The sequence below is a fragment of the Malaya genurostris genome, chromosome 1, assembly GCF_030247185.1.
Source record: "Malaya genurostris strain Urasoe2022 chromosome 1, Malgen_1.1, whole genome shotgun sequence".
In the NCBI taxonomy this organism is placed as follows: Eukaryota; Metazoa; Arthropoda; class Insecta; order Diptera; family Culicidae; genus Malaya; species Malaya genurostris.
Window position 1 is genome coordinate 101,167,702 of NC_080570.1, and position 27,793 is coordinate 101,195,494.

The following is a 27,793-nucleotide window of genomic DNA, read 5'->3' on the forward strand; positions in this document are numbered from 1 at the left end:
TCATAGAATTTGATTGATTAATAATCGAATATTAGTTTCAAACTAATCGATTGTATTCTAGTCGATTGTCTGGGTTATTCGTTTATTCGATTATTCGATCGACATCTCGACATCCCTAACTATAACTGTTACGATATATTTGGCAACCCTGACTGGACCAAACGTCGTCGCTATGGAAACGGATTGTTGTGTGATTTTTAGTAAACAAGTCGCAAACTATGAATGAATTAGATTTGTAAGAATTATTTGATTGATTTTATTAAAATTTGATTGCAAAAGAACAAATATGACTCTGTATTTTGAAACAAAAGTTCAGTTTTTGGACAGTGAAGCAATCAGTACCGTTGGTAGTTGGCATCCAAAGGAGCCAATATTTGCTGTGGCATCTTATAGCAATGAACGAGGCGGCTCTGTTACACTATTCGATGATACTGTACTGTCTGTATATTGAACGTAGTTCATTTCTAACCTTTCTTATTGTAGGGTATACCTCTAAGGAACATTACTTACCCCGTTCACACAACATCCCAAGCAACTGTTCTTACATGGCACCCAGAGAAAAAAATTTTACTAAGTGGCTGGGAGAATGGTGAGATTCATGCATGGTATGAGGGTAAACGCGATTTCACGACGATCAACGGCCCACACAAATGTCCAATAATGTTACTTGAATTCAGTGAAAAAGGAGGCAGAGTTATCACTGCTGATGCTATGGGTGTATTAACTGGCTGGCGGTATGATGGCCACGGTCAATTTTTGACCTTGTTTCATCACGATCTGAGAGATCCATTACTGCATATCACATTTCGAAAGTCAATTGAAAGTGCAAGTAATCGAGAACTAACGGATTTGGCGAAGTAAATACTGTTTTTTTTATATTGTGATACAGTTCTTTTACGTTATTTTATAATTGCAGAGCTGCAGTTGCCGGCGACGAAGCTGCTCTGGATACATTAACAACCTGGCGACCAAGAACAGCTGTTCGAAACATGGCTCATTCGTCAATGCAGGATAACTATTGTTTTTATGCTTGCACCCAAGGCGGTTTTTTATACTACATCAATCAACAAGGAATTTGCACAGAAATCATTAGTGGAGATAGTATTCCAATCATACAAATTTTGTGGCATCCTAAACAGTAAGTCAAAAAGATAACATAAATCGTTCGTATTTTCTCCAAAAAGATTGATATGTTTCATCAAGTGAAACAAGTTTCGTTCATCTAATGACATTTATGCAAAACTATGTTTGAGATTGCACTAAAATTTTCCAGTAGATTTGTAGTAATTTGGTAAGGAAACTTTGAAAGATCTCGAGCAAAACTAAAGAAACTAATCACATTAGCTTTGGTTAAATCTATGTGATAACGTAATAAACATACAGTTCCTTGTCCAATTCTGAGCGAGAGCAGGCAGATACACGGTAGAAAATAAAGTCTACCGCGTTGAGTACAATAATGTTCTGTTGTTGCCATTGACGTTCGTGTGAATGACCTTTCTCGGAGTTTCAGAGAGCTTAATTAAGCCTTACACGAGATCGAGTCAAAAGAACATTGATTCCGAACCACCACTTCTGGAACAAGAAATGACAACAATAATATACTACAACGAAGTACATATGGTACAACACCAACATAAAAAATGAATACGAAATAATGCTTACAAAAACAACCATAACGAATGCAGCAATAGCTACAAAGAATGGATGGATGAAGCCGTAATTAGTGAACCAAGAGACCTCTAGTCCCACCGGTTGGTGAGGAGACTTCCTCTCCCCCAAGACCACTGGTACACAAAAACCTCAATTTACGCGCCTTATATATGTATATATGTTACATGTGAGGCGCGTAAATTTAGGTTTTGGTGTAGAGACCCTGCACTAAAGTCCCTATTATAAGAATCGCGCGAGTATGAAGCCGAAAGCAATCAAACGAACCGCCAAACGTTGAACCAAACGAGTAAAGTAAACATTATTTGTTTCTGAAATATTCAAGAGGAGTATTGTTATCAAAGCTAAACAATTAGTTAATGAGTTTAATTAAGCGAAATATCAAAGGAATGATTTTGTTTAATTAAGATCTAATTCTTTAGATACAACCCTCCCGTGGTTGATGGGCTTGACGGTATTGCAAACATCATCAGATACAATCAATTTGCGTTAAAATTTGATAAAGATATGTGTTACAGTTTTTAGCTTCATTATTGAATTAAATAAATAAGATATGGAATGACTTGAAAAATATGTTGATTGCATTACGCTCCAACATCCGGGGTTGAAGAGGCCGGTAGGGCTTAACTGAGCTCAGTTTTATGTTTCATTTTCATACTACCGGCCCTTATTACCAGTGTGGAGTGGAAATTAAGTGAAATGAACATATCCCAATTGGGTTTCACACGATGGCAACAGGTGAACGGTAAATCAAGTTCATTTTTGACGTTTATTGTTGGTTTGTGTACCATAGAATATAGTGGAATGAGATGTAATATTGTGAAATAGAATAAAATAATATAGACTGAACATGTAAGCAAACCAGCTAATAGCTGTCAAACGATGTTCATCCAGTTTATTTTGTAAGGATGTCTGATGGGTGAGTTGATGTGTGATTGAAATGTAAGAGGAAGTGCATGCAAGAACGGTAAGAAAGGCCACCGTTCCAGCTCAGGACTAACGATCGACCAATAGTAGAGATAGAAGTAGGGTAACGGTACCCTCTTTATCTCACCTCCATTAGTCATCTCATATACGAAAACCATTAGTTAGAGTGAGATCTGTTGTTTCTGTTTGATAAATTGTTTTTGTTTGAAAGAATTGATTCTAGAGTGAGATAAAATTAGGAGCATTCGCTTCGAGTTTTCGCATCGCTATATCAGTATTGAAAAATTTTCGAACTACTTTTTCTGCGATATAACTTCACAAAACCAAAGCAAAAATGTTGGATTAGATTTTATCATAATTTATTGATTAAAATTTGAGTAATCGGTAAATTAACATGATGACTCTACTAATGAGATGACTATTGGTACATTAACCCTTGTTCAAAACTATTAGAATAGAAATAGTAACTCAATGTTATGATGTTTATATGTGTGTGTGTGTATGTATTTATATATGTATGTTTGCATGTATGCAGGGCTTTTTTTCACTTCTCTCCAAGGGACGCGCTAATGCTAATTTTTTTGTATCTCCAACATTATGTTTTAGAGAAAATATTGAAGTCATTCATACCTTAAAAACCCTAATATTATAGTAAAATAGAATAGCAGACCTTTTAATCGGTTTTTATTGTTATAAAATAGTAACTTTTGTTTAAAACATACGTATCAAATTTTAAAACAGCTTCCATATTTGGATGTTAAAAATCCCAACTTCCGTATGGTTGATGACGCAAAACAGGGAGGAAATCATCAAGATTTGTTGGTCTGGCTAGTTGATGATCAAAATCATTTACGAATTGATAACTACAGGGTGATTTTTTAAGAGCTTGAGAACTTTTTTAAACAATAAAACGCATAAAATTTGCAAAATCTCATCGGTTCTTTATTTTAAACGTTAGATTGGTACATGACATTTACTTTTTGAAGATAATTTCATTTAAATGTTGACCGCGGCTGCGTCTTAGGTGGTCCATTCGGAAAATCCGCTTTTTTATCGACAAATTTTGTTCAGCGATGAGGCTCATTTCTGGTTGAATGGCTACGTAAATAAGCAAAATTGCCGCATTTGGAGTGAAGAGCAACCAGAAGCCGTTCAAGAACTGCCCATGCATCCCGAAAAATGCACTGTTTGGTGTGGTTTGTACGCTGGTGGAATCATTGGACCGTATTTTTTCAAAGATGCTGTTGGACGCAACGTTACAGTGAATGGCGATCGCTATCGTTCGATGCTAACAAACTTTTTGTTGCCAAAAATGGAAGAACTGAACTTGGTTGACATGTGGTTTCAACAAGATGGCGCTACATGCCACACAGCTCGCGATTCTATGGCCATTTTGAGGAAAAACTTCGGAGAACAATTCATCTCAAGAAATGGACCGGTAAGTTGGCCACCAAGATCATGCGATTTGACGCCTTTAGACTATTTTTTGTGGGGCTACGTCAAGTCTAAAGTCTACAGAAATAAGCCAGTAACTATTCCAGCTTTGGAAGACAACATTTCCGAAGAAATTCGGGCTATTCCGGCCGAAATGCTCGAAAAAGTTGCCCAAAATTGGACTTTCCGAATGGACCACCTAAGACGCAGCCGCGGTCAACATTTAAATGAAATTATCTTCAAAAAGTAAATGTCATGTACCAATCTAACGTTTAAAATAAAGAACCGATGAGATTTTGCAAATTTTATGCGTTTTATTGTTTAAAAAAGTTCTCAAGCTCTTAAAAAATCACCCTGTATGATAAGCCTAAAAATGCTCAGATGAGTCAGGGTGATATTTTCGAAATTTTCTTTAGGGGCACTGCGTGTCCTCGCGTGCTTCCACAAAAAGCCCTGTATGTATGTATGTGTGTATGTATATTTGTAGGTATGTACAATATACATATTCAAAAAATAAAACAAACAAATACACGATGATGACGAAAACTGCAACTGAATTCATAAGACACAAACATGAACACACTTAACAACAATTTTATAAAATCTGTTTGAATCAGCACAAAAAAACAGTGACCAAGTGGGCACCATAGCCTAGGAACGTCTGTGTTTTGATTCAAAATAGAAGCTCATAGAAGCAAATCATATTAAGGGTTCAGTGTAGAACTGCTGCCACTGTGACTACTTACAAACAAAAAAAAACCTGTTTTAATTCACCTAGTGTTGTAATGATGCCTTTCTCATATCAATCATACTATCATATATAATACTGTGGTATTCTTCAAAATAATTTTCTTCGATTCTTAAAAGAATAACCGAAATCGGTTTGTTTGACCGTCTACTGATAAAAACTATCAATTGGAGAAGATTTGATGTCGATTTAGAAATTTTTTTAAGGTTTTTCCCCATTTTCAGTGATGGTATACAATTTTTAACCCACTTTACCCTATATTTTCGGATCCGGAAGTCGGATCCGCATGAAATTCAGGAATTACGTATGGGACCACAGGACCTTTCATTTGAACATAAGTTTGTAAAAATCGGTCGCGCCATCTATGAGAAAAGTTAGAACATATTTTTTTGCACATTTTACCCCATAACTCCCGAACCGGAAGTCGGATCCAAATAATACTCAGGAATTTTATATGGGACCTAAAGACCTTTCATTTGAATCTAAGTTTGTGAAAATCGGTTCAGCCATCTCCGAGAAAAGTTAGTGCAAAAAAACGTTACATACACACATACGCACATACACACACATACATACACACACACACATACACACACACATACACACACACATACACATACACACACAGAGACATTTTGCGTACTCGACGAACTGAGTCGAATGGTATATGACACTCGGCCCTCCGGGCCTCGGTTCAAAAGTCGGTTTTCACAGTGATTGCATAATATTTCTATATGAGAAAGCAAAAATTAAGATCTAATTCATTAGATACAATTATTCATTTATAGGTTTGATAATCAAGTTACATGGATCGAGGAATGTGTGTGCTGAACCTAAAACCCGGTTCAAATTATTCTTTTGGTGGTAAGCTTCAACAAGGATGGATTTTTTAAACTGGCCGTAACTGGAGAGTTTACCAAACGTTTACTTTGAAACACCCGATGAACATAAAATAAGCTTGACATACGCGGTAATTTATCCTCATTTAAATATCCGCGATATTTTATCCTCGAGATAATACCGATTTGAACATACCGACATTACCAAGTGAACAAAATGTGACCTTCACAGTACTATATGCACGGATTTATTAAAATCTTCGTTGATGTTTTAAGCAACGCTCAAATTCGGAACAGACATGTAAACTGGGATAGCCCAACCAACAATAGAACCAACATTACTTTCTTTCTTTGGAAGCAATACACAAATCACGTTCATAATTGAAGTGGAGCTTAAATACGAATCTAAAACTTACTCTATACATCCTAGAATATTCTGTTAATTCGCAAAAAAACATTCCATTGAAATTGAATAATTTTCAGGTGACTCATGGTGATGGAGCCCTTCTCCAGATGAATCAAGTACAGTTGATCTCGATACTTCCGATTTTCCGTGTCGTTTTATTCTATCCTCTCGATCAAATTCCACATTGGAATGTAATTCCATAACTTTGCTTTGCTATATAGAAAACAAAGACGTAGTCTTACGTCAAAATGTGCGATACCAGTGCAGTGAATAGTAGTACCGATATCTACGCTCACGCACATTAGATTAAACTTGGATCTTCCATTAGCTAATTTTCCGTTGAATTATTCCTTATTTTCAGAGAACATATCTGTATTTCTGTATCGAGTCCAAAAATCGGTATAGTTGGCAGCGCTGGTCAACACCCAAAAAATTTGCATTGTTGGTGATACTGTATTCTAAATGGATGTAGAGCTGCCCCTTTATGTAAAAAATGATAATGATTACGGAGGCATCTCATCGGATTTATATAACAGTATAATACTAATCGGAAACATGATCTAGCTTAAATAATTTTCCCGGGAAAGTTCGAAATAAATTATTTTTTTGATGAACAAATTCTCACCAATGCCATTATGTTTCGGCGCCCCCTGTATGTTGGCGCCCGAAGCGGTCGCCTCACTCGCCTCACCCTCACTTTCATAATTTGCTTCGGTTCTTGAAAGAATAACCGGAATCGGAATGTTTGGCCGTCACTCTTCAAGTGATGATATAAAATTTTTAACACACTTTACCCTAGAATTCCGGAACTGGTAGTCGGATTCGGTTGTAATTCAGGAATTTCGTATGGAACCATAGGACTTTTCATTTGAACCTACGCTTGTGGAAATCGGTCAAACCATCACCGAGAAAAGAGAAATTTTGGGAAAATATGACCACTATTTCCGGTACTAAGTCGAGAATCAGGGGTGGAATCATGTAAGGTGATTATCACTTTTGAAAATTTGGAATCATGTAAGGTGATAATCACCATGTTCTGTCACCACTGCTGAAAGGCTAACATCACTATCAAACGTTGGCATTACGTAAGGTGATAGTCATCACGATTTAATCACCTTCATGTCAAAATGGAGGTGATAGCAATTTAGTTATCACTTTTAGTAGTGATTTGATTTTTTGAGAAGTGGCTTTATAAATTATTGTCCGTTAGGTGAGTTTTGAGCCACTGATATAAACATAACCTACCAATATTGGTCAGAGAGGATAATTTTTTAAATAAAATTCGTACTGATACTGTGTCAAAATTAAATACCTAAATGAAAAGTAACTTAGTTTATATAGTTTAAAGAATTCACAGAATGAACGGTAGTATTTACCAATTAAATCAATTCATTTATGTTGTAATTATTATTTGAAGGAATATCATTGGGGTTTTCGTAGAGTCAAAGATAAATTGCTTTCTGGAAAAGTGGTAAGTTTATGAATGTAGACATCTCCTGTTGCACATAATGTAACAACATAAAAAATCTATGCTAACATTTTCAGTAGAATTAGATGGCCGTGACTTAGTGAGCAACATATCAGTCTCGTTCAACTGAACGAGTAAAAAAGATTAAACTGCGTTCTTAATTTTCTTCTTGTGAGTTGAACTAAATAAGGCAATATTTTTGGACAATTAGTTGCTGCTAATCATAGTGGATATTCGTAGTACCGGTGGGTAAAATTTCCGAAATGGAACTAGCATTTGAAAGCTCTGTGAAATGCCATAATCGTAAAGTGAATGAAAACTATACACAAAATTAGGGTAACAGAGGTATTTTGGCCACTTCATATATTTTGGCCCACCTAACAAACTTTATCGATTTCATCGGATTTTATCGATGTTAAGTAACTCATTTTGCATCAATTTGAAGCTAATCACATTAAATTACCTATTGCGGAAGGGGTTTTTCAAGACATTACAATATTTGGTGGATAAAGTGGGCCAAAATAAAATCAATCCTAAAGTGGGCCAAAATACCTCTGTTACCCTATTTAACGGATCTTTCTCATTCGAGAGGAATGTCATCCATTGTGAAACATCAAGAAGATCTATCAGGAATCAGGAATCAGAACAAATTGGCCCAAATGGCACGTTCCCCTTGATATTTGGAGATTTGTGCCTTGCCATCAATTTGTTTTTAGCATCATTTTCCCGATATATAAGAGGGAAGGATTGAAAGGAAATGGTAAGGGTTGGACTAGGAGGATGGGAAAAATTGACGACACAAAAACACATAAAAGCAGAAGTAAATTCTGCACCCCTAAGGGATGCTGAACAATCTGCTGAGGATCACATTTAGTGGAAGCAGAAGGAAATTCTGAACCTCTACGAGGTCCCGAACAGTCTGCTGTTAATAAAACCTCCAACCCCCGAGTGGATTTAGAGATCTTACAAAAGCGACACCATTCTGCACTCCCGGAAGAATGCAGAACGACTCGCAGTATGTACGAGCAGAAGTAAATGCGGTACCCCCCAGAGGATGCCAAACAATCTGCCAAACCCTATTTAAGGTGAATACAGAAGGGATTCATTCACTCCAGGAAGAACGATGAACCCTTCTGACTATAGCTCCTTACCACATTGGGTGAGAAACGAGAGAATATCCTTCAATTTTAGCTCCGCATACACAGACTCAACCATGTATGGAGAACCAAAAACCCGGATACGTAGCTGCGTCAATGCGGGACAGTTACATATCAGATGATATGAAGTACCATAATCGCATTCACACAAATCACACGAATAATACTCAGCACGTTGAATAGTAGCCATGTGATAATTGAGTTTGCAATGTCCAGTCAGAGCTCTGACCAGAATACTTCAATGATACTTGGAGAAATGCAGTAGACACTTTGACATTTTCAGATTTAAATCTGGTAGAAATGCTTTTGTCTGAGCGCAAGTTTGCAAGCTGCGCCAGTAGCTGGCATGTTTGGATGCAGCCCAAGAACGTATCTTGTGCTTTATCCAACTAGTTGAAAATGGTAAAGCTGGTCCAGGACCAACGAAATCATTCGTTGCACCAGCTCTAGCCAACTCATCAGCCCATTCATTTCCAGTAATACCAGAATGGCCGGGTACCCATATGAAGTAAACAGCATTTGAAATGCTGAGGTCTTCAATTTGAGTTCGACATGCGATCACTAGATTCGACCGTGAGTCATTCGAACTGAGTGCTTTTAAGGCTGCCTGACTGTCGGAACAAAAATAAATACGTTTACCACAGATCCTCTGCTGAAGTGCCGATTGTACTCCACACAGAATTGCGTAGATTTCTGCTTGGAACACAGTACAGTATCTACCAAGTGAATGAGACTGCTCCAGCCTATTTCACGACAGTAGATACCAGCACCAGCACGACCATTCAACAGAGAACCGTCCGTATAACAAACTATGTGTTCATCAAGTTGTCGTTCCAGACAACCAGACAATCATTCCTAACGAAGAGGATAGCTCACATTGAATGTTTTAAAAGGAAAACTGCATGTGAGAGTTAGGTCACTAGGAGCGAGTAAATACTCATCCCACGGAACCATTTGAGACCACAAGCGAGTGTGACTGGTAGCATATTCTAATGGGTTACTGTTCCAAAGCCCTGTAACCCTAAGACGGTATGCACAAGATAATGCTTCTTGTTTTAGGAACACATGTAGTGGTTTAATGCACAGTAGCGCCTCTAGAGCAGCAGTAGGAGTTGTCGTGAATGCTCCTGTAATCGCCATTAGGACCATCCTTTGGAGATGATTTAGCTTTGACTGAACTGTCGCGACTTCTCCTTTCTGCCACCATACAAGACATCCATATGCTAAAATTGGTCTAACGATAGTTGTGTAGATCCAATGAATATATCTGGGTTTGAGTCCCCATGATTTTCCAAAAGCTCGTCTGCATTGGCCGAAAACAATGCAAGCTCTTACAATCCTGAAGTCAATGTGAGCAGACCAATTCAGTTTTGAGTCAAGAATAACCCCGACGTATTTAACTTGATCGACCACAGTGACCCCTGAACCAAAGAACTGCAACGGACGAGCTCCTGTAATTATCCTACGATGAGTGAAAAGCACCATTGATGTTTTACCCGGATTTACAGATAATCCAAACCTGACAACACCATTGTTCAACAGATCGCAGGGCTTGCTGCATTAAATCAAAGAGAGTGTTAATGCTTATACCGGTCATCAATATATGATAATCGTCGGCAAAACCATAAGTCGGAAGTCCAAGGTTATTAAGTTTCCTTAACAAACTATCAGCGACTAGGTTCCATAAAAGTGGGGATAGTACACCACCTTGAGGACACCCACAGACACTCAGCTTTCTAATCTCTGGCCTGCCGAAGCGATGATCAAAGAAGTTGATTGCTAAGCATTGCGTGTATCCAGTAAGGGAAAAACCCAAGATATTCCGTTCACGACTGCAATGTTTAACCTCCTGCAGCCATTCAGCCATCGGCACGGAAATACACCTTGACTTAGGAGTTCCTATTTTTGTGGCCTTTTACGACATGGAATAGGAAACCAGTGGATCAATTCTTGGTAAAAAATAATTCCGCCGGATGCCACACGGCTTACCTGTTTGGTGGACTTATACCACCGGTACAGGTGGACCGTAGCGTTATTCTTAGCAGTTGGGAAACCGCTACCGACACTACACGGCTATCTAGGCTGCTCAGAGAGGGAAGTTAACATTGATGGTCAACTTCCATGGATGGCCGAGCAGCCGGTGGGCCAAAATACCTCTGTTACCCTATTTAACGGATCTTTCTCATTCGAGAGGAATGTCATCCATTGTGAAACATCAAGAAGATCTAACAATTCGTGTAATTTCAAAGCTAGCAAATTTATCCCAAAGAACTGACTGTGACATTGATTTCCATTGAAAAATAAAAATCGGCACTAAATTAAACCAACAAGTTAATTTTTTTATTTGTTTGTGCGCAGTTTGCCATACTCGCGAGGCATTTTTTTTCAATCATCATTGATAAACATGACTCGAATTAATGAAATGGATTGAAAACTATAGGAATAAAAATTTAGATTTTAGAATATTACATGGGTATACGCCACTTTCATATGTTACTCCTCCTAATATCAACGGTATACGCCACATTCATATTTTACTCCTGAAAAATTGACGTTTCTTGACAGGTGATAAATTCTTAACATACTTTACTCTATTATTCTGGAACCGAAAGTTGGGTCCAAATGATATTCAGAAGTTTTGTATAGTCATCAGACCATTCATTTGAAACTAAGCTTGTAAAAATTAATCACGCCATCTCTGAGAAAAGTGAGTAAGTAATTTGAAATTGGAACTTTCACACTAATCATCCTATAACTCCGGAACTGGAATTTGGATCCAGATGAAATTCAAGTTTGGGAAAGGACTCTTAGACCATTAATTCGAATCTAAGTTTGAAAAAATCAGTCACACCATGTCTGAGAAAGATTAGTACACATATTTTCATTTTTTGAACATTTTACCTCGTTACTTTGGAACCGAATATCAGATTCCAACAAAATTCAGGAATTTTGTGAGGGATCATAAAAACTTTCATTTGAATCCAAGTTTGTGAAAATCAGTTCAGCCATCTCTGAGCAAAATAGGTGCACTTAATTTCACATTTTTTGCACATTTTTTCCATAATTCCAGAACCGGAAGTCGGATCCAAACAATATTCAGTCTATTTTTTGTGGCGACATGCGATCTAAAAGGAAAAGCTGGTGCGTTGAAATTTAGATTCAGAATGTAATTTTATTTCAGAAACTTTTGGTTTTGTTAAATCTATGAAGTGTGATAGACTCTTAGACCATTAATTCGAATCTAAGTTTGAAAAAATCAGTCACGCCATGTCTGAGAAAGATTAGTACACATATTTTCATTTTTTGAACATTTTACCTCGTTACTTTGGAACCGAATATCAGATTCCAACAAAATTCAGGAATTTTGTGAGGGATCATAAAAACTTTCATTTGAATCCAAGTTTGTGAAAATCAGTTCAGCCATCTCTGAGCAAAATAGGTGCACTTAATTTCACATTTTTTGCACATTTTTTCCATAATTCCAGAACCGGAAGTCGGATCCAAACAATATTCAGTCTATTTTTTGTGGCGACATGCGATCTAAAAGGAAAAGCTGGTGCGTTGAAATTTAGATTCAGAATGTAATTTTATTTCAGAAACTTTTGGTTTTGTTAAATCTATGAAGTGTGATAGTATATGTTATGGTCTTGAGACTTCGGTAAATTGTTAAGTATATAGAAATGTTTGAACAAGGCTAGTTATTTATTGAATATCGCCCAAACTGAGGCGACTAAAAGTACAATCAAAGTTACGGGCAGCGCGAAAGTTAAAATATTTATTTTCATTTCCTTACTTCGCTATGTGCTATAAGCAATTTAAGTATTTCAAGTGTTTGAAGTGCGGTTGACCGTTTTCGGTACCGAGCATAGAATTTGAAGATATGATTCTTAGAGTGCTGATGTACCAAATCATGAGATCAAATGTGCTACAATGTATGGCTGGGTTCCGTAGAAAGTAACTTCTAGAAAGGCTTACAATGTATTGACATTGTGTTGCAATGGGATATGCTTTTTGAAGATTAGAATGTAGAAAGCGTTGTAAATTAGCATGTAAAAAGAGTTTACGGATTCATTTTCGTTAAATTAAAAAAGCTAAGTTTGTGTCTCGAGAGATCTCTTACAATACAGTGTAAAGTATAGTGTGTTTTACAATGTTTTGAATTTTCTTATATAATGGGAATTCCTGGATTTGAATTTTGATTTACATTGTTGTATACACCGAAACCTCCATTTACGAACTAAACGGGGGTTCGTAAAAAGAGGTAGTTCGTAAAAAAAGTTTACGTTATTTGGGATTTGGTTCGTAAAAAAAGTTTACGTTATTTGGGATTTGGTTCGTAAAAAAAGTTTACGTTATTTGGAATTTACTTCGTAAAAAAAGTTTTGTGTGATTATTGTGGAAACCGCGCATCATATGTTTATTTTCGGAACGGATGTGAAGAGTAAGTGCAATAAAATGATGTTTGGGTTCGTTTCAAAATCCAAGATGGCGGCTTCCGGTTTATTGAGATTGCCTAAAACCCCTAACAATATGGGTATCTTCGGAACGGAATTGATGAGTAGAAGTCGGAAAACGATGTTTGAAGTGGTTCTGAAATCCAAGATGGCGACTTCCGGTTTCTTGATATTCCTTGAAAATCTTTACAATATGGATATTTTCGGAACGGAATTGATAAGTAGATGTCATAAAACGATGTTTGAGGTAGTTTCGAAATTCAAGATGGCGACTTCCGGTTTGTTGATATTCCTTAAAAATCCTTACAATATGGGTATTTTCGGAACGGGGTTAAGGTGTACATATCACTAAAGGATGTTTGAAGTGGTTCTGAAATCCAAAATGGCGACTTCCGGTTTCTTGATATTCCTTGAAAACCCTTACAATATGGATATTTTCGGAACGGAATTGATGAGTAGATGTCAGAAAACGATGTTTGAGGTAGTTTTGAAATTCAAGATGGCGACTTCCGGTTTGTTGATGTTCCTTGAAAACCCTTGCAATATGGGTATTTTCGGAACGGAATTGATGAGTAGATGTCAGAAAACGATGTTTGAGGTAGTTTTGAAATTCAAGATGGCGACTTCCGGTTTGTTGATATTCCTTGAAAACTCTTGCAATATGGGTATTTTCGGAACGGGGTTAATGAGTAGATATCAGAAAACGATTTTTGAGGTAGTTTTGAAATTCAAGATGGCGACTTCCGGTTTGTGGATATTCCCTGAAAACCCTTACAATATGGGTATTTTTGAAACGGGGTTAATGAGTAGATGTCGGAAAATGATGTTTGAAGTGGTTCTGAAATCCAAGATGGCTACTTCCGGTTTGTTGATATTCCTTGAAAACCCTTACAATATGGATATTTTCGGAACGGGATTGATGAGTAGATATCAGAAAACGATGTTTGAGGTGGTTCTGACATCCAATATGGTGTCATCCGGTTTCTTGATATTCCTTGAAAACCCTTACAATTTGGGTATTTTCGGAATGGGATTGATGAGTAGATGTCAGAAAACAATGTTTGAGGTGGTTCTTAGTTCCAAGATGGCAACTTCCGGTTTCTTGATATTCCTTGAAAACCCTTACAATATGGGTATTTTCGGAACGGGATTGATGATTATTTGTCAGAACACGATGTTTGAGGTAGTTCTTGAATCCAAGATGGTAACTTCCGATTTGTTGATATTCCTTGAAACCCCTTACAATATGGGTACTTCGGAAAGAGATTTAAAAGTAGACGTCGGAAAATTATATTTGAGGTGGTCTTGAAATACTAAACAGTGACTTCCAGTTGATTATTATCTTTTGAAAGTTTTTGCCATTTTCTTTTAACTATTTATTCCTTTAAAACACTATACCGTTCCGAAAATATCCATATTGTATGGGTTTTCAAGGAAAATCAACAAACCGGAAGTCGCCATCTTGAATTTCAAAACAACCTCAAACATTATTTTCTGGCATCTACTCATCAATTCCGTTCCGAAAATACCTATATTGTATGGGTTTTCAAGGAATATCGATAAACCGGAAGTCGACATCTTGGATTTCAGAACCACCTCAAACATCATTTTCCGACATCTACTCATTAACCCCGTTCCGAAAATACCCATATTGTATGGGTTTTCAAGGAATATCCACAAACCGGAAGTCGCCATTTTGGATTCCAGAACCACTTCAAACATAATTTTCCGACATCTACTCATTAACCCCGTTTCGAAAATACCCATATCGTAAGGGTTTTCAAGGAATATCAACACACCGGAAGTCGCCATCTTGGATTTGAGAACCACTTCAAACATAATTTTTCGACATCTACTCATCAATTTCGTTCCGAAAATACCTATATTGTATGGGTTTTAAAGGAATATCAACAAACCGGAAGTCAGTTCGTGCTCGCAACGCATCCGACGCAGTCCAAAATTTCTTACGGTCGCGACGACAGAAACAAAGACAATACAGTGCAATGAACAATAGAGTGTACGAAATGGGCAAATACGATTTAACAAAGCCTGAAACTTGGCCTACAAGGCCAAATTCAATTTGTATTGATTTCAAGCACTGCAAAGTTAGACCTGCAGCAACCGAAATTGAAATCTTGCTTAAGGAACGAATGCATCTAAACGTTAATGATGTTAGTGAGATTCAATTCAACAAGGCGTCGAACTGTGTGTACATTATGTTTAAACGTGAAAAAGATGCAATTGCATTTGCTTCGGTTAATAACGGGGTGCACAGTATTGATCATGACAATGTTAAATATAAAATCCCTGTGTACATGGTGGACAATGCCATAGAAGTACGCGTGCATGACCTTCCCCCGCAGACCAGCGAGGGGTATGTTCGGGAATGTATGTCGCAGTACGGTGAAGTTCTTTCCATCGAAAAGGAAGTATGGCGGAATTTTTTCCCGGGTATCCGGAATGGCGTGCGAGTGGTACGTATGCAACTACGTAAAGCAATTCCATCTTACATCATTTGTGGTCAAGACGGGATACATCCGTGTAAAACGTTGATTACGTATGAAAATCAATTGGTTACATGTCAGTTTTGTGAACAACCTGCACACTACGGCAAACCTTGCACTGAAACTGCGAAAACAAACAAAACAAACAAAAACAAGGACAACCGCTCAACAACGGAAACTAGTGAATGCAGTGCTCCTGTTTCAAAAACACCTTCACCATCTAACCAACTATCAACTGCAATCAATGTACAAAGCGCATCTGCGGCAACTGCAAATGAACCCAATACGGCGATCAACAACGAAAACAAGGAAACGGAAACCGCTCACAACTCCAACGATATAGCAATGGATGATACGAGCAACGGACAAAACGACCTCCAATCTTCGCTAGAAGGAAATGGAAGCTCCTCTCCCCCTAGAAGAAGGGTGACAACGAGATCCAACAATAAAAAAATAATTTTATGTAACAAAAACATGGGTAAATCGGCCACGTAAAGCTATACGCAAATTGGCCTGAATAAAAATTGTTGAAAAAAAAAAAAAAAACCGGAAGTCGCCATATTGGATTTCAGAACCACCTCAAACATCATTTTCGGACATCTACTCATTAACCCCGTTCCGAAAATACCCATATCGTAAGGGTTTTCGAGGAATATTAACAAACCGGAAGTCGCCATCTTGAATCTCAAAACTACCTCAAACATCGTTTTCTGACATCTACTCATCAATTCCGTTCCGAAAATATCCATATTGTATGGGTTTTCAAGGAATATCAACACACCGGAAGTCGCCATCTTGAATTTGAGAACCACTTCAAACATAATTTTCCGACATCTACTCATCAATTCCGTTCCGAAAATACCCATATTGCAAGGGTTTTCAAGGAATATCGATAAACCGGAAGTCGACATCTTGGATTTCAGAACCACCTCAAACATCATTTTTCGACATCTACTCATTAACCCCGTTCCGAAAATACCCATATTGTATGGGTTTTCAAGGAATATCCACAAACCGGAAGTCGCCATCTTGGATTCCAGAACCACTTCAAACATAATTTTCCGACATCTACTCATTAACCCCGTTTCGAAAATACCCATATTGTAAGGGTTTTCAAGGAATATTAGCAAATCGGAAGTCGCCATCTTGAATTTCAAAACTACCTCAAACATCGTTTTCTGACATCTACTCATCAATTCCGTTCCGAAAATATCCATATTGTATGGGTTTTCAAGGAATATCAACACACCGGAAGTCGCCATCTTGGATTTGAGAACCACTTCAAACATAGTTTTCCGACGTCTTCTCATCAATTCCGTTCCGAAAATACCCATATTGCAAGGATTTTCAAGGAATATCGATAAACCATAAGTCGACATCTTGGATTTCAGAACCACCTCAAACATAATTTTCCGACATCTACTCATTAACTCCGTTCCGGAAATACCCATATTATTAGGTTTTCAAAGAATATCAACAAACCGGAAGTCGCCATCTTGAATTTCAAAACTACAAACATCGTTTCTGACATCTACTCATCAATTCCGTTCCGAAAATACCCATATTGTATGGGTTTTCAAGGAATATCAATCAACCGGAAGTCGCCATCTTGGATTTCCAAAATACCTCAAACATCATTTTCCGGAATCTACTCTTTAAACCCGTTCCAAAAATACCAATATTGTAGTAGTTTCCATGGAGTCGAAAATCACTTTCGATGAATGACAAAACCTCTTTTTACGAAGTAGGTTCGTAAAAAAAGTTTACGTTATTTGGGATTTGGTTCGTAAAAAGAGGTACGTAAAAAGAGGTTACGTATAAAAAGTGTTCGTAAACGGAGGTTTGGGTGTAATGGTTATGAAATGTGGTTATCTTATATAATATTGTGTTATAAGGTAATAGTATAATAATATTATCAAACGTAATGGCCTTTTAATTATGTAATAGTATTGTCTTGCAAAAGAGATTTTGTAGTATAATAGTAGTATAGAATTTATATATATATATATATATATATATATATATATATATATATATATATATATATATATATATATATATATATATATATATATATATATATATATATATATATATATATATATATATATATATATATATATATATATATATATATATATATATATATATATAATTTAAAATATCTACCCTCGCAAAGGGGTTTTTAAAAAGAGAGAACACTTTTCACTTCTAAGGTTAAACTGAAACTAAACTTTATTTTTGTTCTAACTTTACTCTAAGCCTAACCTAGCTAGCTGCCGATCGTGAGAACCCTGTCGATTTACTATTCCCTAGCGCCGGTAACGCGATACAAGATTTGTTTACCGTGTACGTGACTGATGCTGGGGCGACGATTGTTGTTGATGCTGCGGTCTTCATTCTGTGGGAATCTCGATCGTCTGCTATTGGTGACGTTCTTGGGAAACGCTGGCTGTAAACTTATATACGGAGATATAAAAAATATATTTTTTTGTAATTATATTTGAGTGAAGGATATAGTATTTGCATTTTGAATGAATGCAATTGTTGTATTTTGTTATGAGGACATCATTTGGTTTTTGTGAACCTGATTGCTTTGTTTCTGTATTTACTATTGTTACATTGTGATTGTCTACAGGGTCCGCCATCTAACATTTTTTTTAACTAGCGGTTATTTCGACATTGGTAACCTTAATGTCACTTCTGATTTGACAGAAACTTAGTTTTATCCTTCCGCTGAACGAAAATGGTTTTGTATACGCTTGAGGAACGCGTGAAAATAGTGCAGTTTTACTTTGAAAATCAGCTTGAAAAAGACGCCGATTTTTGCCAAAAAATCATCTTCTCGGATGAGGCACATTTTCATCTCGGTGGGTATGTCAATAAGCAAAATTGTCGCATCTAGGGGACGGAAAACCTGCACGTTATCATGGAGAAGCCATGCATGCATCCTCAGAGAGTGACGGTTTGCTCTGGGCTTTGATCTGGCGGCATCATTGGGCCATTTTTCTTCGAAAATTAGGCAGGAGCCGCCGCCACGGTCAATGGCGAGCGCTACCGCGCCATTATTAGCGATTGGTTCTTCCCGTTACTTGAAGAGGAAGATTTGGACACCATTTGGTTCCAACAAGACGGCGCTCCATGCCACACAGTCAACGCTACGATCGATCTTCTGCGCACAGTCTTTGAAGATCGAATTATCAGTCGAAATTCGGATGTCGTTTGGCCGCCTCGGAGCTGTGATTTGACGCCGTTAGATTATTATCTTTGGGGGGGCTGTCAAAGACAAGTGTTATGTGGACAAGCCAGAGACAATTCAAGTCTTGAAGGACAACATTCGTGCAACCATAGCTGAAATAAAGCTGCATACAATCGAAAATGTACTAAAAAGCCCTTCTTAATCCACCTAGTGGTGTGATAATGCCTTTCTCTTCTTTCATAACAGTCTCATGAAAATATATTTCATACTTTTATTTAATAATTTCGGATACTAATTTTGACACCAATTGATTCAGATTGATTCGAGTAGTTCACAAAAGCATGCTTCAGTGTTTATGTCACACAGTCAGCATCATTTTTCCAAACTAGTGCTTGACATTTGCGTTGCCTATTTGTATAAGAACAGTGATGCTAATCTAAAAAAAGCCTTCTTAGTCCACTTAGTGGAATTTTCATATATCTTGAAAAATCACCATAGGGGGGAATACATGAAATTTTCGAAATCGAAAAAAAATTTTTGATGCCAAAAGGCTTAGAATTGCATGAAACGTCGAGATTTAGTGTCATCTCGAAAAAAATTTTTTTTGAAAAAGTCGACTTTTTGGGACTTAGAAAAAATATGAAAATTTTTCTAAGTCCCAGAAAGTTGATTTTTTCAAAAAAAAATTTTTTTTGAGATGACACTAAATTTCGATGTTTTATGCAGTTTTAAGAGTTTCGGCATCAAAAAAAATTTTCGATTTTGGAAATTTCATGTACTCCCCCTTATAGTGCTTTTTCAAGATCGAAAATTGTCAAACCTTTACCACCGGGCAGCACCCCTTACGCATGTCCGATTTAGTTCAAATTTTGCATGAAGCCATTTTTCGAGGTGCTTAAACTTTTGAGCACTAGAGCTTAACGAAAATAGAGGTGATCCCAAAATTTTGGCACCCTTATATATATAAGAGCGATAAAAATCAATGTGTTTTGTCGGTTACGTCACTTATACCATCATATATCTGGAACCAAACGTCACAACCATTTGATCTTCGAACTTGATCAATGGCCCGACAGTAGCTTTCAAACGAGCCCAAGTTTGTTAAAATCGGTTCAGCTATCTCTGAGAAAATTGAGCGCGTTCAAATACAACGCTTTTTGTCGGTTACGTCACTTATACAATCATATCTCCGGAACCAAAAGTCACAGCCATTTGATCTTCGAACTTGATCAATGGCCCGACAGTAGCTTCAAACGAGTCCAAGTTTGTTAAAATCGGTTCAGCCATCTCTGAGAAAATTGAGCGCGTTCAAATAGCACGATTTTTGTCGGTTACGTCACTTATACAATCATATCTCCGGAACCAACAGTCACAGCCATTTTATATTCGAACCTGATCAATGGCCCGACAGTAGCTTTCAAACGAGCCCAAGTTTGTTAAAATCGGTTGAGCCATCTCTGAGAAAATTGAGCGCGTTCAAAAATCTTCGAAAAATGCACACACATACACACACACATACACACACAGACATTTTCCGATCTCGTCGAGCTGAGTCGAATGGTATATAACACTATGGGTCTCCGAGGCTCCGTTCGAAAGTCGGTTTTTCCAGCAATTCTACTACCTTTCTATAGAGAAAGGCAAAACTGGACCGACCGTATGGGGTACCGCAAGGCCAGTCGAGGCAGCCATTTGAATGAAATTATATTCCACAATTAACCGGAAGGATTGTACTTTAATATGAAAAAATAAATTTTGAAATCGGATGAACCGTTTGTGTTTTATTGCATGTTTAAAAAAAAAGTTACATGGCGGACCCTGTTTATTTGATACTACATAAGGACCTTTATAGATTTTGTCAAATTTTGTTTTGTTGTGATTTTCTAATATCACTTTGTCGTTTATTTCTAGTGATAAAGGTTTTGATTTGCTTTCTTGATTTTTATTTCTTTTGATTTTGATTTGCTCCAAAAGTTCTGAAAGCTGCATCAAAACTATTTTTAGTTTATATTTTAATTCTAAGTAATACTCGTCGTAATTGTAAACTGGTTCAATTGTTTCTGAGTTTCTTAGTTCGTTCGGTAATGATGCTGGTTTTCCAAAAAATAACTCAAAAGGTCCAGTCGGTGTTGAACAGTCGTTCGCACCGCACGCGTATAGCTCTTGGCTCCTGGAAATTTTTTCTGGCTACCTAGAGTTTCATTGATTCAAGGCTTCAGTCTTTTTCAAGGCTACCTGAATCACTAACAGTCTTTTTAAAGACTAACAATTAGTCAGCCTTTCTCAAGGCTATACAAAGAGTGATATTAGAGTGACTAAGAAATTAATCAGCCTTTTTTAAGGCTAGCTAGGAGTCTAGTCGAAGACTAATTTAGCCTAGTTAATTTAATTTAAAATTTCATTCATTTCAAAAATGCCTGCGTCCAACCGGAAAGGCAACAAGCCTAAGGCTAAAAATAATTCAATACGGAATAAATCACAATCCGTTATTCAACATTTTTCTAATAACATTCACGATCTTATAGAATCTGAATGTAAAAATAAAAGACACTAAACTTTTTGAAAAAAAAATCTTGTTGAGAATTATGTCTCATATAAATGAGAATTCAATTTTTCTACCAGAGCAGTTTAGATTTCGTCATGAACATTCAACTTCTCATCAACTTGTCAGAGTAACGAACATGATAAAAGCAAATAAATCTTCTGGGTTATCCACTGGAGTTGCTCTTCAAGACATAGAAAAAGCATTCGACAGTGTTTGGCACAAAGGTTTAATAGCAAAAATTTCTGATTTCCAGTTTCCTATTTATTTGATCAAAATGATTCAAAATTATTTAACTGATCGTACTCTTCAGGTTAGCTATCAGAATTGTAAATCTGAATTGCTACCCGTACGAGCAGGCGTTCGGCAGGGTTCGAGCGTAGCTACAATCTTGTATAATATTTTCAATTCTGATCTTCCAAATCTACCCGTTGGTTGTCAGAAATCGATATTCTGTGACGATTCAAGTCTGTTAGCACAGGTAGAAATCTAAGAGTGATCTGCAGTCGCCTACAAAGAAGTTTAAATATTTTCAGTGAATATCTGTCAAAATGGAAAATTAAACCAAATGCAGCAAAAACGCAATTAATTATCTTTCCTCATAAGCCAAGAGCTTCTTTTCTTAAACCAAACAATAATCACATTCTCAAATTGAATGGCTTGGAATTGACATGGTCTGATCAAGCTAAATACTTAGGTTTAACGTATGACAAAAAACTCACTTTCAAGGATCACATTGAAGGAATCCAGGCAAAGTGTAATAAATATATTAAATGTTTATATCCTCTTATAAACAGAAATTCTAAGCTCTGTCTAAAAAACAAATTGTTAATTTATAAACAAATTTTCAGACCAGCCATGCTTTATGCAGTACCAATTTGGTCAAGTTGTTGTTCTACCAGGAAGAAAACGCTTCAAAGGATTCAGAATAAAGAATCCTCCCTGGTTTAGTACAAAATGAGTTACACAGACTCACAAATATAGAACCATTATATATAATGTCACATAATATTATAAGCAAATACCGACAAAAATCGATGCAATCTTCAATTGAATCGATTCGCTCTCTGTATTAGCTAGTAAGTTAGTATATAAGTTCCTTTTCCCCATTACACAATGCAAGTAGGTTTAGAATTTTCCCTGCACAAAAATATCAGAATTGCGGAAGCAAATTATGTCCTCATGGTAACAATCATATATATAATAGGGCTGAAAAGTCACCACTTGTGGCTGAACACCCAATTTAAATCTTAATAATTTAATTTTAACTCATATTCCAATAAATAGTTATTTAAAAAAAGACTCAAAAGGTGTGTATGGAAAGTCAGTATGAGGGGCCGTAATGTAACAGAATGTGTAGTAGTAATGAGATTCGTTGATAATTGTTTTACGTCCTCATTGAGACATCTATGATTTTTCTCTAGACTTCCAATAGTTTGTGGGTGATATGGTATTGAAAAATCGGTCTAGCCATCTCCGAAGGAAGTTGAAGTTCGTTACATACTCACATATGCACATACACACACATACACACACAGACATTTTGTGTACTCGACGAACTGAGTTGAATGGCATATAAAATTCGGCACGTTATTCTGTACCTAAATGAATGCATTCATTAATGTTCGATTTGGTGAATGTTCTGTTTTTGTTCGATCATTTTACTGGCAGGTAAACTAAAGTTGTATATATTTTTTTTGCAAATTCAGAGACTCCATCGTGCTACTACTGGAAGATCTCACAATTGGTCATTATGACGTAGATGGCAATGGTCAAATTACCGAGCTGGATCGAGTAAAGCTGTCGGGATCGGTTAAAGTATCTGGTTATAAAAGTGCTATTACATGGGTAGCCGGGGTAGGAGCGGCACTTGCAATTTTAACAGGCGATCTAACAGTACGAATTTGGGATATAGAAAGCAATGATAACTACGTACTATCGATGGAATTGACAACAAAATTGAGTGTTGATGAAAACAGTACAATTACGCGGGCTGCGGCTGTAGAAGTATTTACATGTGTTGCTTATTGCAAAGAAAACCAAACGTTGAGTGCTGGAACAAATCAGGGAAATTTGTACACATGGCGACGTCTGAACATCAACCGATCATATGACTATCCTGAAAATCAGTGGCAACTATCTAACGTTACTCCCGTGAGAGGAACGATTAAAAGTTTGACTTGGGGTCTAACGAACACAAATCGATCCTGCATGATGGTAAATTGTTTATCGAGTGTATTCATATTGAAGGAACAGGCATTACTATCTGGTCATATCAGAAATCTATGGGTAACCCAAAAAAAGTCCAACGAACTGGATGTTGTGCTATACAGCACATCGGCTTCTGCGAAAAGTGGCACGACGCAAAAAGCAGTGTTGAAAAGCGATAATTCCATCATCCATCTTGCACTGAGCGAGATAAATCTTGTTCTAACGAATGGCCGCACGGTTGCTGTGTATCGATTGGGCAGCGGTGGCGTTCCAGGTAGCAAATCTTCCGTCGTGTCCTCAGCGACCGTTGGTGATGAAGATGTCGATGGACTGTCTATCACGTACGTAGGCAGTTTTGCCGTTGATTGTGTCGCGATTTTCCTTTACGAGCAAAGCGTGGTAGCACTTGAAGCGGACCAGGTTAAAATTTATTCACTCAGTGGAGTAGTATTGCAGGAGATATTTTTCAATGATAATGAAGGTAAGTATAAAGTTTAACCTCTATTTGACCCATTTATTTCCGTATCATTGTTGCGAAATTCAAATCTTGTGGGCACCAAAAGTTCACGTTAGGCTTAAATAGGTTAATGTTTATTGTCGAACCCTAATCTAAAATTGTTTTTTTTTGTTTTCAAATCGTCCGCCCTGATTCATAATGTATTTTGGAACTATTTACCATAGAACAGAACTAATCCAATACCATTAGATCGATTGATTAATGAATTTACTGTTGATAGTCGCTGTTTTTTCCTCATCAGAAACTATAGCATAGTTAACTAATGTATTTTCTACAAGCACGTAGATGAAATTAACTTTTTTCTCGTTTAACAATTCTTATCTTCAATAGGAAAGTAACTGTAATATATTTTTACAGGTAAACCAATCGGCGCTGATCTGTTGGGCCAATATCTAACCATCTTTACCCTGAACGGCTATATCAAGCTATTCGATATTTCGCGGCACGAATTAAAATTGGTACAACCTCCGAAATGTGCCTACGATTTATTTGAAAAATTCGGAGAAATCATTTCAGCTAAAAGTAATTCAACCGGCACACATCTGGCGTTGACGATCGCAAATGAACAGTTACTTCCGGATGGAAAGTTGTACTTATGGAATTTGGAAAGCAATAGCATTCAACATTATGAATTTTTAACTAAGATTGACTCCGAGTCAATTGTTTCGCATCTGCCCGTAGTATTTTTCTGGGACACTGATGACCCGAGAGTGTTGGCTTGTGAGAATAAGCCTATTTTTGGATCAGGGCAGAAGCTATCTGGTAAAACTGGAAACATTCCAGAAGCCCAAATCACTATTATGTTTGTTGACCAAGCAACGCAGCTGAAAGAGTTGGAAGTGATTGAGCTGAATAGTGGAGATCAGTTGATAAATTTATGCATACCCCACTTGGTGTTACTTAAACTGAATCAAATTGAACGGATTCCTTTGCGTGACTTCAAAGGAATGGACCATTGTGATATTGTAACAAAGAATATGATTCTGAATTTTAGTTTGAATGTGGCACAGGAGAATATGGATCTTGCGTTCAGTTGTATTCGCTCGCTGAAATCGGACACTGTTTGGACCAACTTGGCTAAGCTTTGCGTACATACTGGTCGTTTGGATGTTGCGAAGGTGTGCTTAGGTCATCTTATGAAAGCTAGATCAGTTCGTGCGCTAAGAAAGGCCATGGAAGATGAAACATTAGAACATGAATGTCGTGTAGCAGTTTTGGCAATTGAGTTGAACATGATTCCAGAAGCAGAAGTTTTGTATAAGAAAGTCGGCCGATATGATCTATTGAATAAATTATATCAGGCGGCTGGAAGGTTCGAAGAAGCACTAGAAATTGCAGAGAATCTCGATCGGGTACATTTGAAAAATACATATTTTAAATATGCAGAATGGTTAAAAGAAAACGGTAAAATTCAGAAAGCAATTCAGTACTATGAGAAAACTAACACCCTGCTGCATAACGTTAGTCAGTTGTTAATGGATGATCCGACTGCCTTGAAAAAATATATGCAAACTACGAAGGACCCCGAACTATTGAAATGGTGGGCACAATATATTGAAAGTAGTGGTGACATGGAAGGAGCTTTCAAAATTTATCAAAAATCCGAGGACTGGTTTTCTCAAGTGAGAATCTTATGTTTTATTGGTCAAGTAGCGAAAGCGGATGAAATAGCTAAGAATAGTGGAGATCGAGCTGCTTGCTATCATCTGGCACGATACTATGAAAATAGCGGGAAATTCTCGGAAGCAATTCAATTTTACACGCGAGCTGAAACTTATGGCAATGCTGTGCGAATATGTAAGGAAAATGATCTTCAAGATGAGCTTTGGACCGTCGCATGTACGGCTAGACCACGTGATAAAGCTACTGCAGCTGCTTATTTCGAAGAAAACGGAGACTACAGACGAGCTGTGGAATTGTACCATCGAGCAGGAATGCTGCACAAAGCTGTAGAGATGGCTTTCAAATCGCAACAGCCAGAATCACTACAGGTGATAGCTTCTGAGTTAGATGAAAATTCTGACCCCGAACTGGTAGGTCGTTGTGCTGACTTTTTCATCGGGGTTGAACAGAATTACAAAGCTGTTCAATTGTTGGCTACTACTCGACAGCTCGAACGAGCTTTGCAAGTGGCAGCTGATAACTCGGTACCATTGACTGAGACATTAGCCGAGCTTTTAACGCCTGCCAAAAATGAAATACCGGAGGAAAGACGGGTATCTCTACTGCTGCAGCTTGGTGATATACTACAAGAGCAAGGAGATTATCATTCAGCTACTAAAAAATTTACTCAAGCGGGTGATAAAATTCGAGCGATGAAAAGCCTATTAAAATCTGGTGATACAGAGAAAATAATTTTTTTTGCTGGGATGTCCCGTCAGAAGGAAGTATACGTGATGGCAGCCAATTACTTACAAGCTTTAAGTTGGCAGAGTGATTCAAAAATATTGAAAAATATTGTAACCTTCTACACTAAAGGGCAGGCTTACAGTCAATTAGCGAATTTTTATGCCAATTGTGCTCAAGCCGAAATTGATGAATTCCGTGATTACGATAAGGCGTTGAAAGCCTTACAAGAAGCAGGAAAATGTTTATCCCGAGTATCGCCACCATCGCAAAAAATGAATGAAACGTTGCAACAAGCGATGATGGAAGTTCGAAAAGTTATAGATTTACAGGATGCTGTTGAAAGAAGAGAGTTTTTAGCGGCAATCAAAGTGTTAAAAGTTAAACTGGAAGAACAGATAGCTCCTCCAGTAAGGATTTGGGACCTTTTGGCCTTATTAGTAGAATGCTTGGTTTCGACTAGCCAATACTCGGAGGCATTGTTCTATTTGAAGCAGCTTGCACAGAAAAAGATCGATTGGTATCAACAGGATTTAATTGAAAGAAGTTTGCTGGATAAACTTGTCGCTGAAACGGGGATCAACTTGGAACCTTACGCTAATCCCGGGAAAGTTCAGCGTCCGTTAACATCTTCAACTGTGACGATGAATAGCGACGAAGAAGAAATTCAGGAAGAGTTTGATGTGTGAAATGTTACAGTACTATCGAAGATTACAATATTTCATACTCATTCATTGAAAAATGTTGGGTTAGTAATCATGAGCTAGTAGGCTCGGTAATAGTGTAATTTTATTGATCCTTCGTTGATACGGGGCGATAAGCTCCGGCAAAATGCCATGGAACAATAAAACAATACTTTCTTGTATTTAAATTGCTCAATATAGTTCATACTGCAACTTGACATTTTTTCAAACATCAACAAACATTGTCATAGTTACGACGCATGTAGTGATCAGATGCTTGTTGTTTTGCTTCAAATGATGATTGAACTGAAAGTGACAGTGAACCGAGTTCATCGAGGGGTCCTCTTCAAATGATATAAGAGAAATAGCAGATCACTCTATCTTGAGTTTATTTTTAGTACTATGACGAGAACAATTACTGTTAGTTGTACGTCACGTTAGTCACGTGTATTAGTATTTAGTTTCCTGAGTAAAACGATATTGATGCAGAACTATTTCTAATAGTGAACAGAAATTGCATTAAAACCCATTAATGACAAGTTGACCAAGCCTTGAGAACGTGTGTTTATATTGGTTCGTCCGAAAGCCTAGATTACCATTAATGACTATAGCATACTGTACGCTATGATTCGACTCGAGGTTTGTTGAAACAGAAAGTCAAACTCCACCAAACGAATATATATATTCATA

At 37.2% G+C, this 27,793-nt stretch overlaps 1 protein-coding gene across 2 annotated transcripts; it reads left to right on the top strand.

Moving 5' to 3' along the window:
- Nucleotides 1-166: 166 nt before the first annotated feature.
- Nucleotides 167-27,648, top strand: LOC131425263 (intraflagellar transport protein 140 homolog). 2 transcript variants are annotated; one of them, XM_058587006.1, is made up of 5 exons: nucleotides 167-433; nucleotides 484-857; nucleotides 917-1,138; nucleotides 23,056-24,038; nucleotides 24,432-27,648. In XM_058587006.1, the coding sequence occupies exons 1-5, from the start codon at nucleotides 287-289 to the stop codon at nucleotides 27,107-27,109; spliced, it is 4,404 nt and encodes a 1,467-aa protein (XP_058442989.1). In that variant the 5' UTR covers nucleotides 167-286; the 3' UTR covers nucleotides 27,110-27,648. The 2 variants fall into 2 exon arrangements, with proteins under 2 accessions (XP_058442989.1, XP_058442990.1); XM_058587007.1 differs by having other exon boundaries at nucleotides 173-235.
- The last annotated feature ends 145 nt before the right edge of the window (nucleotides 27,649-27,793 follow it).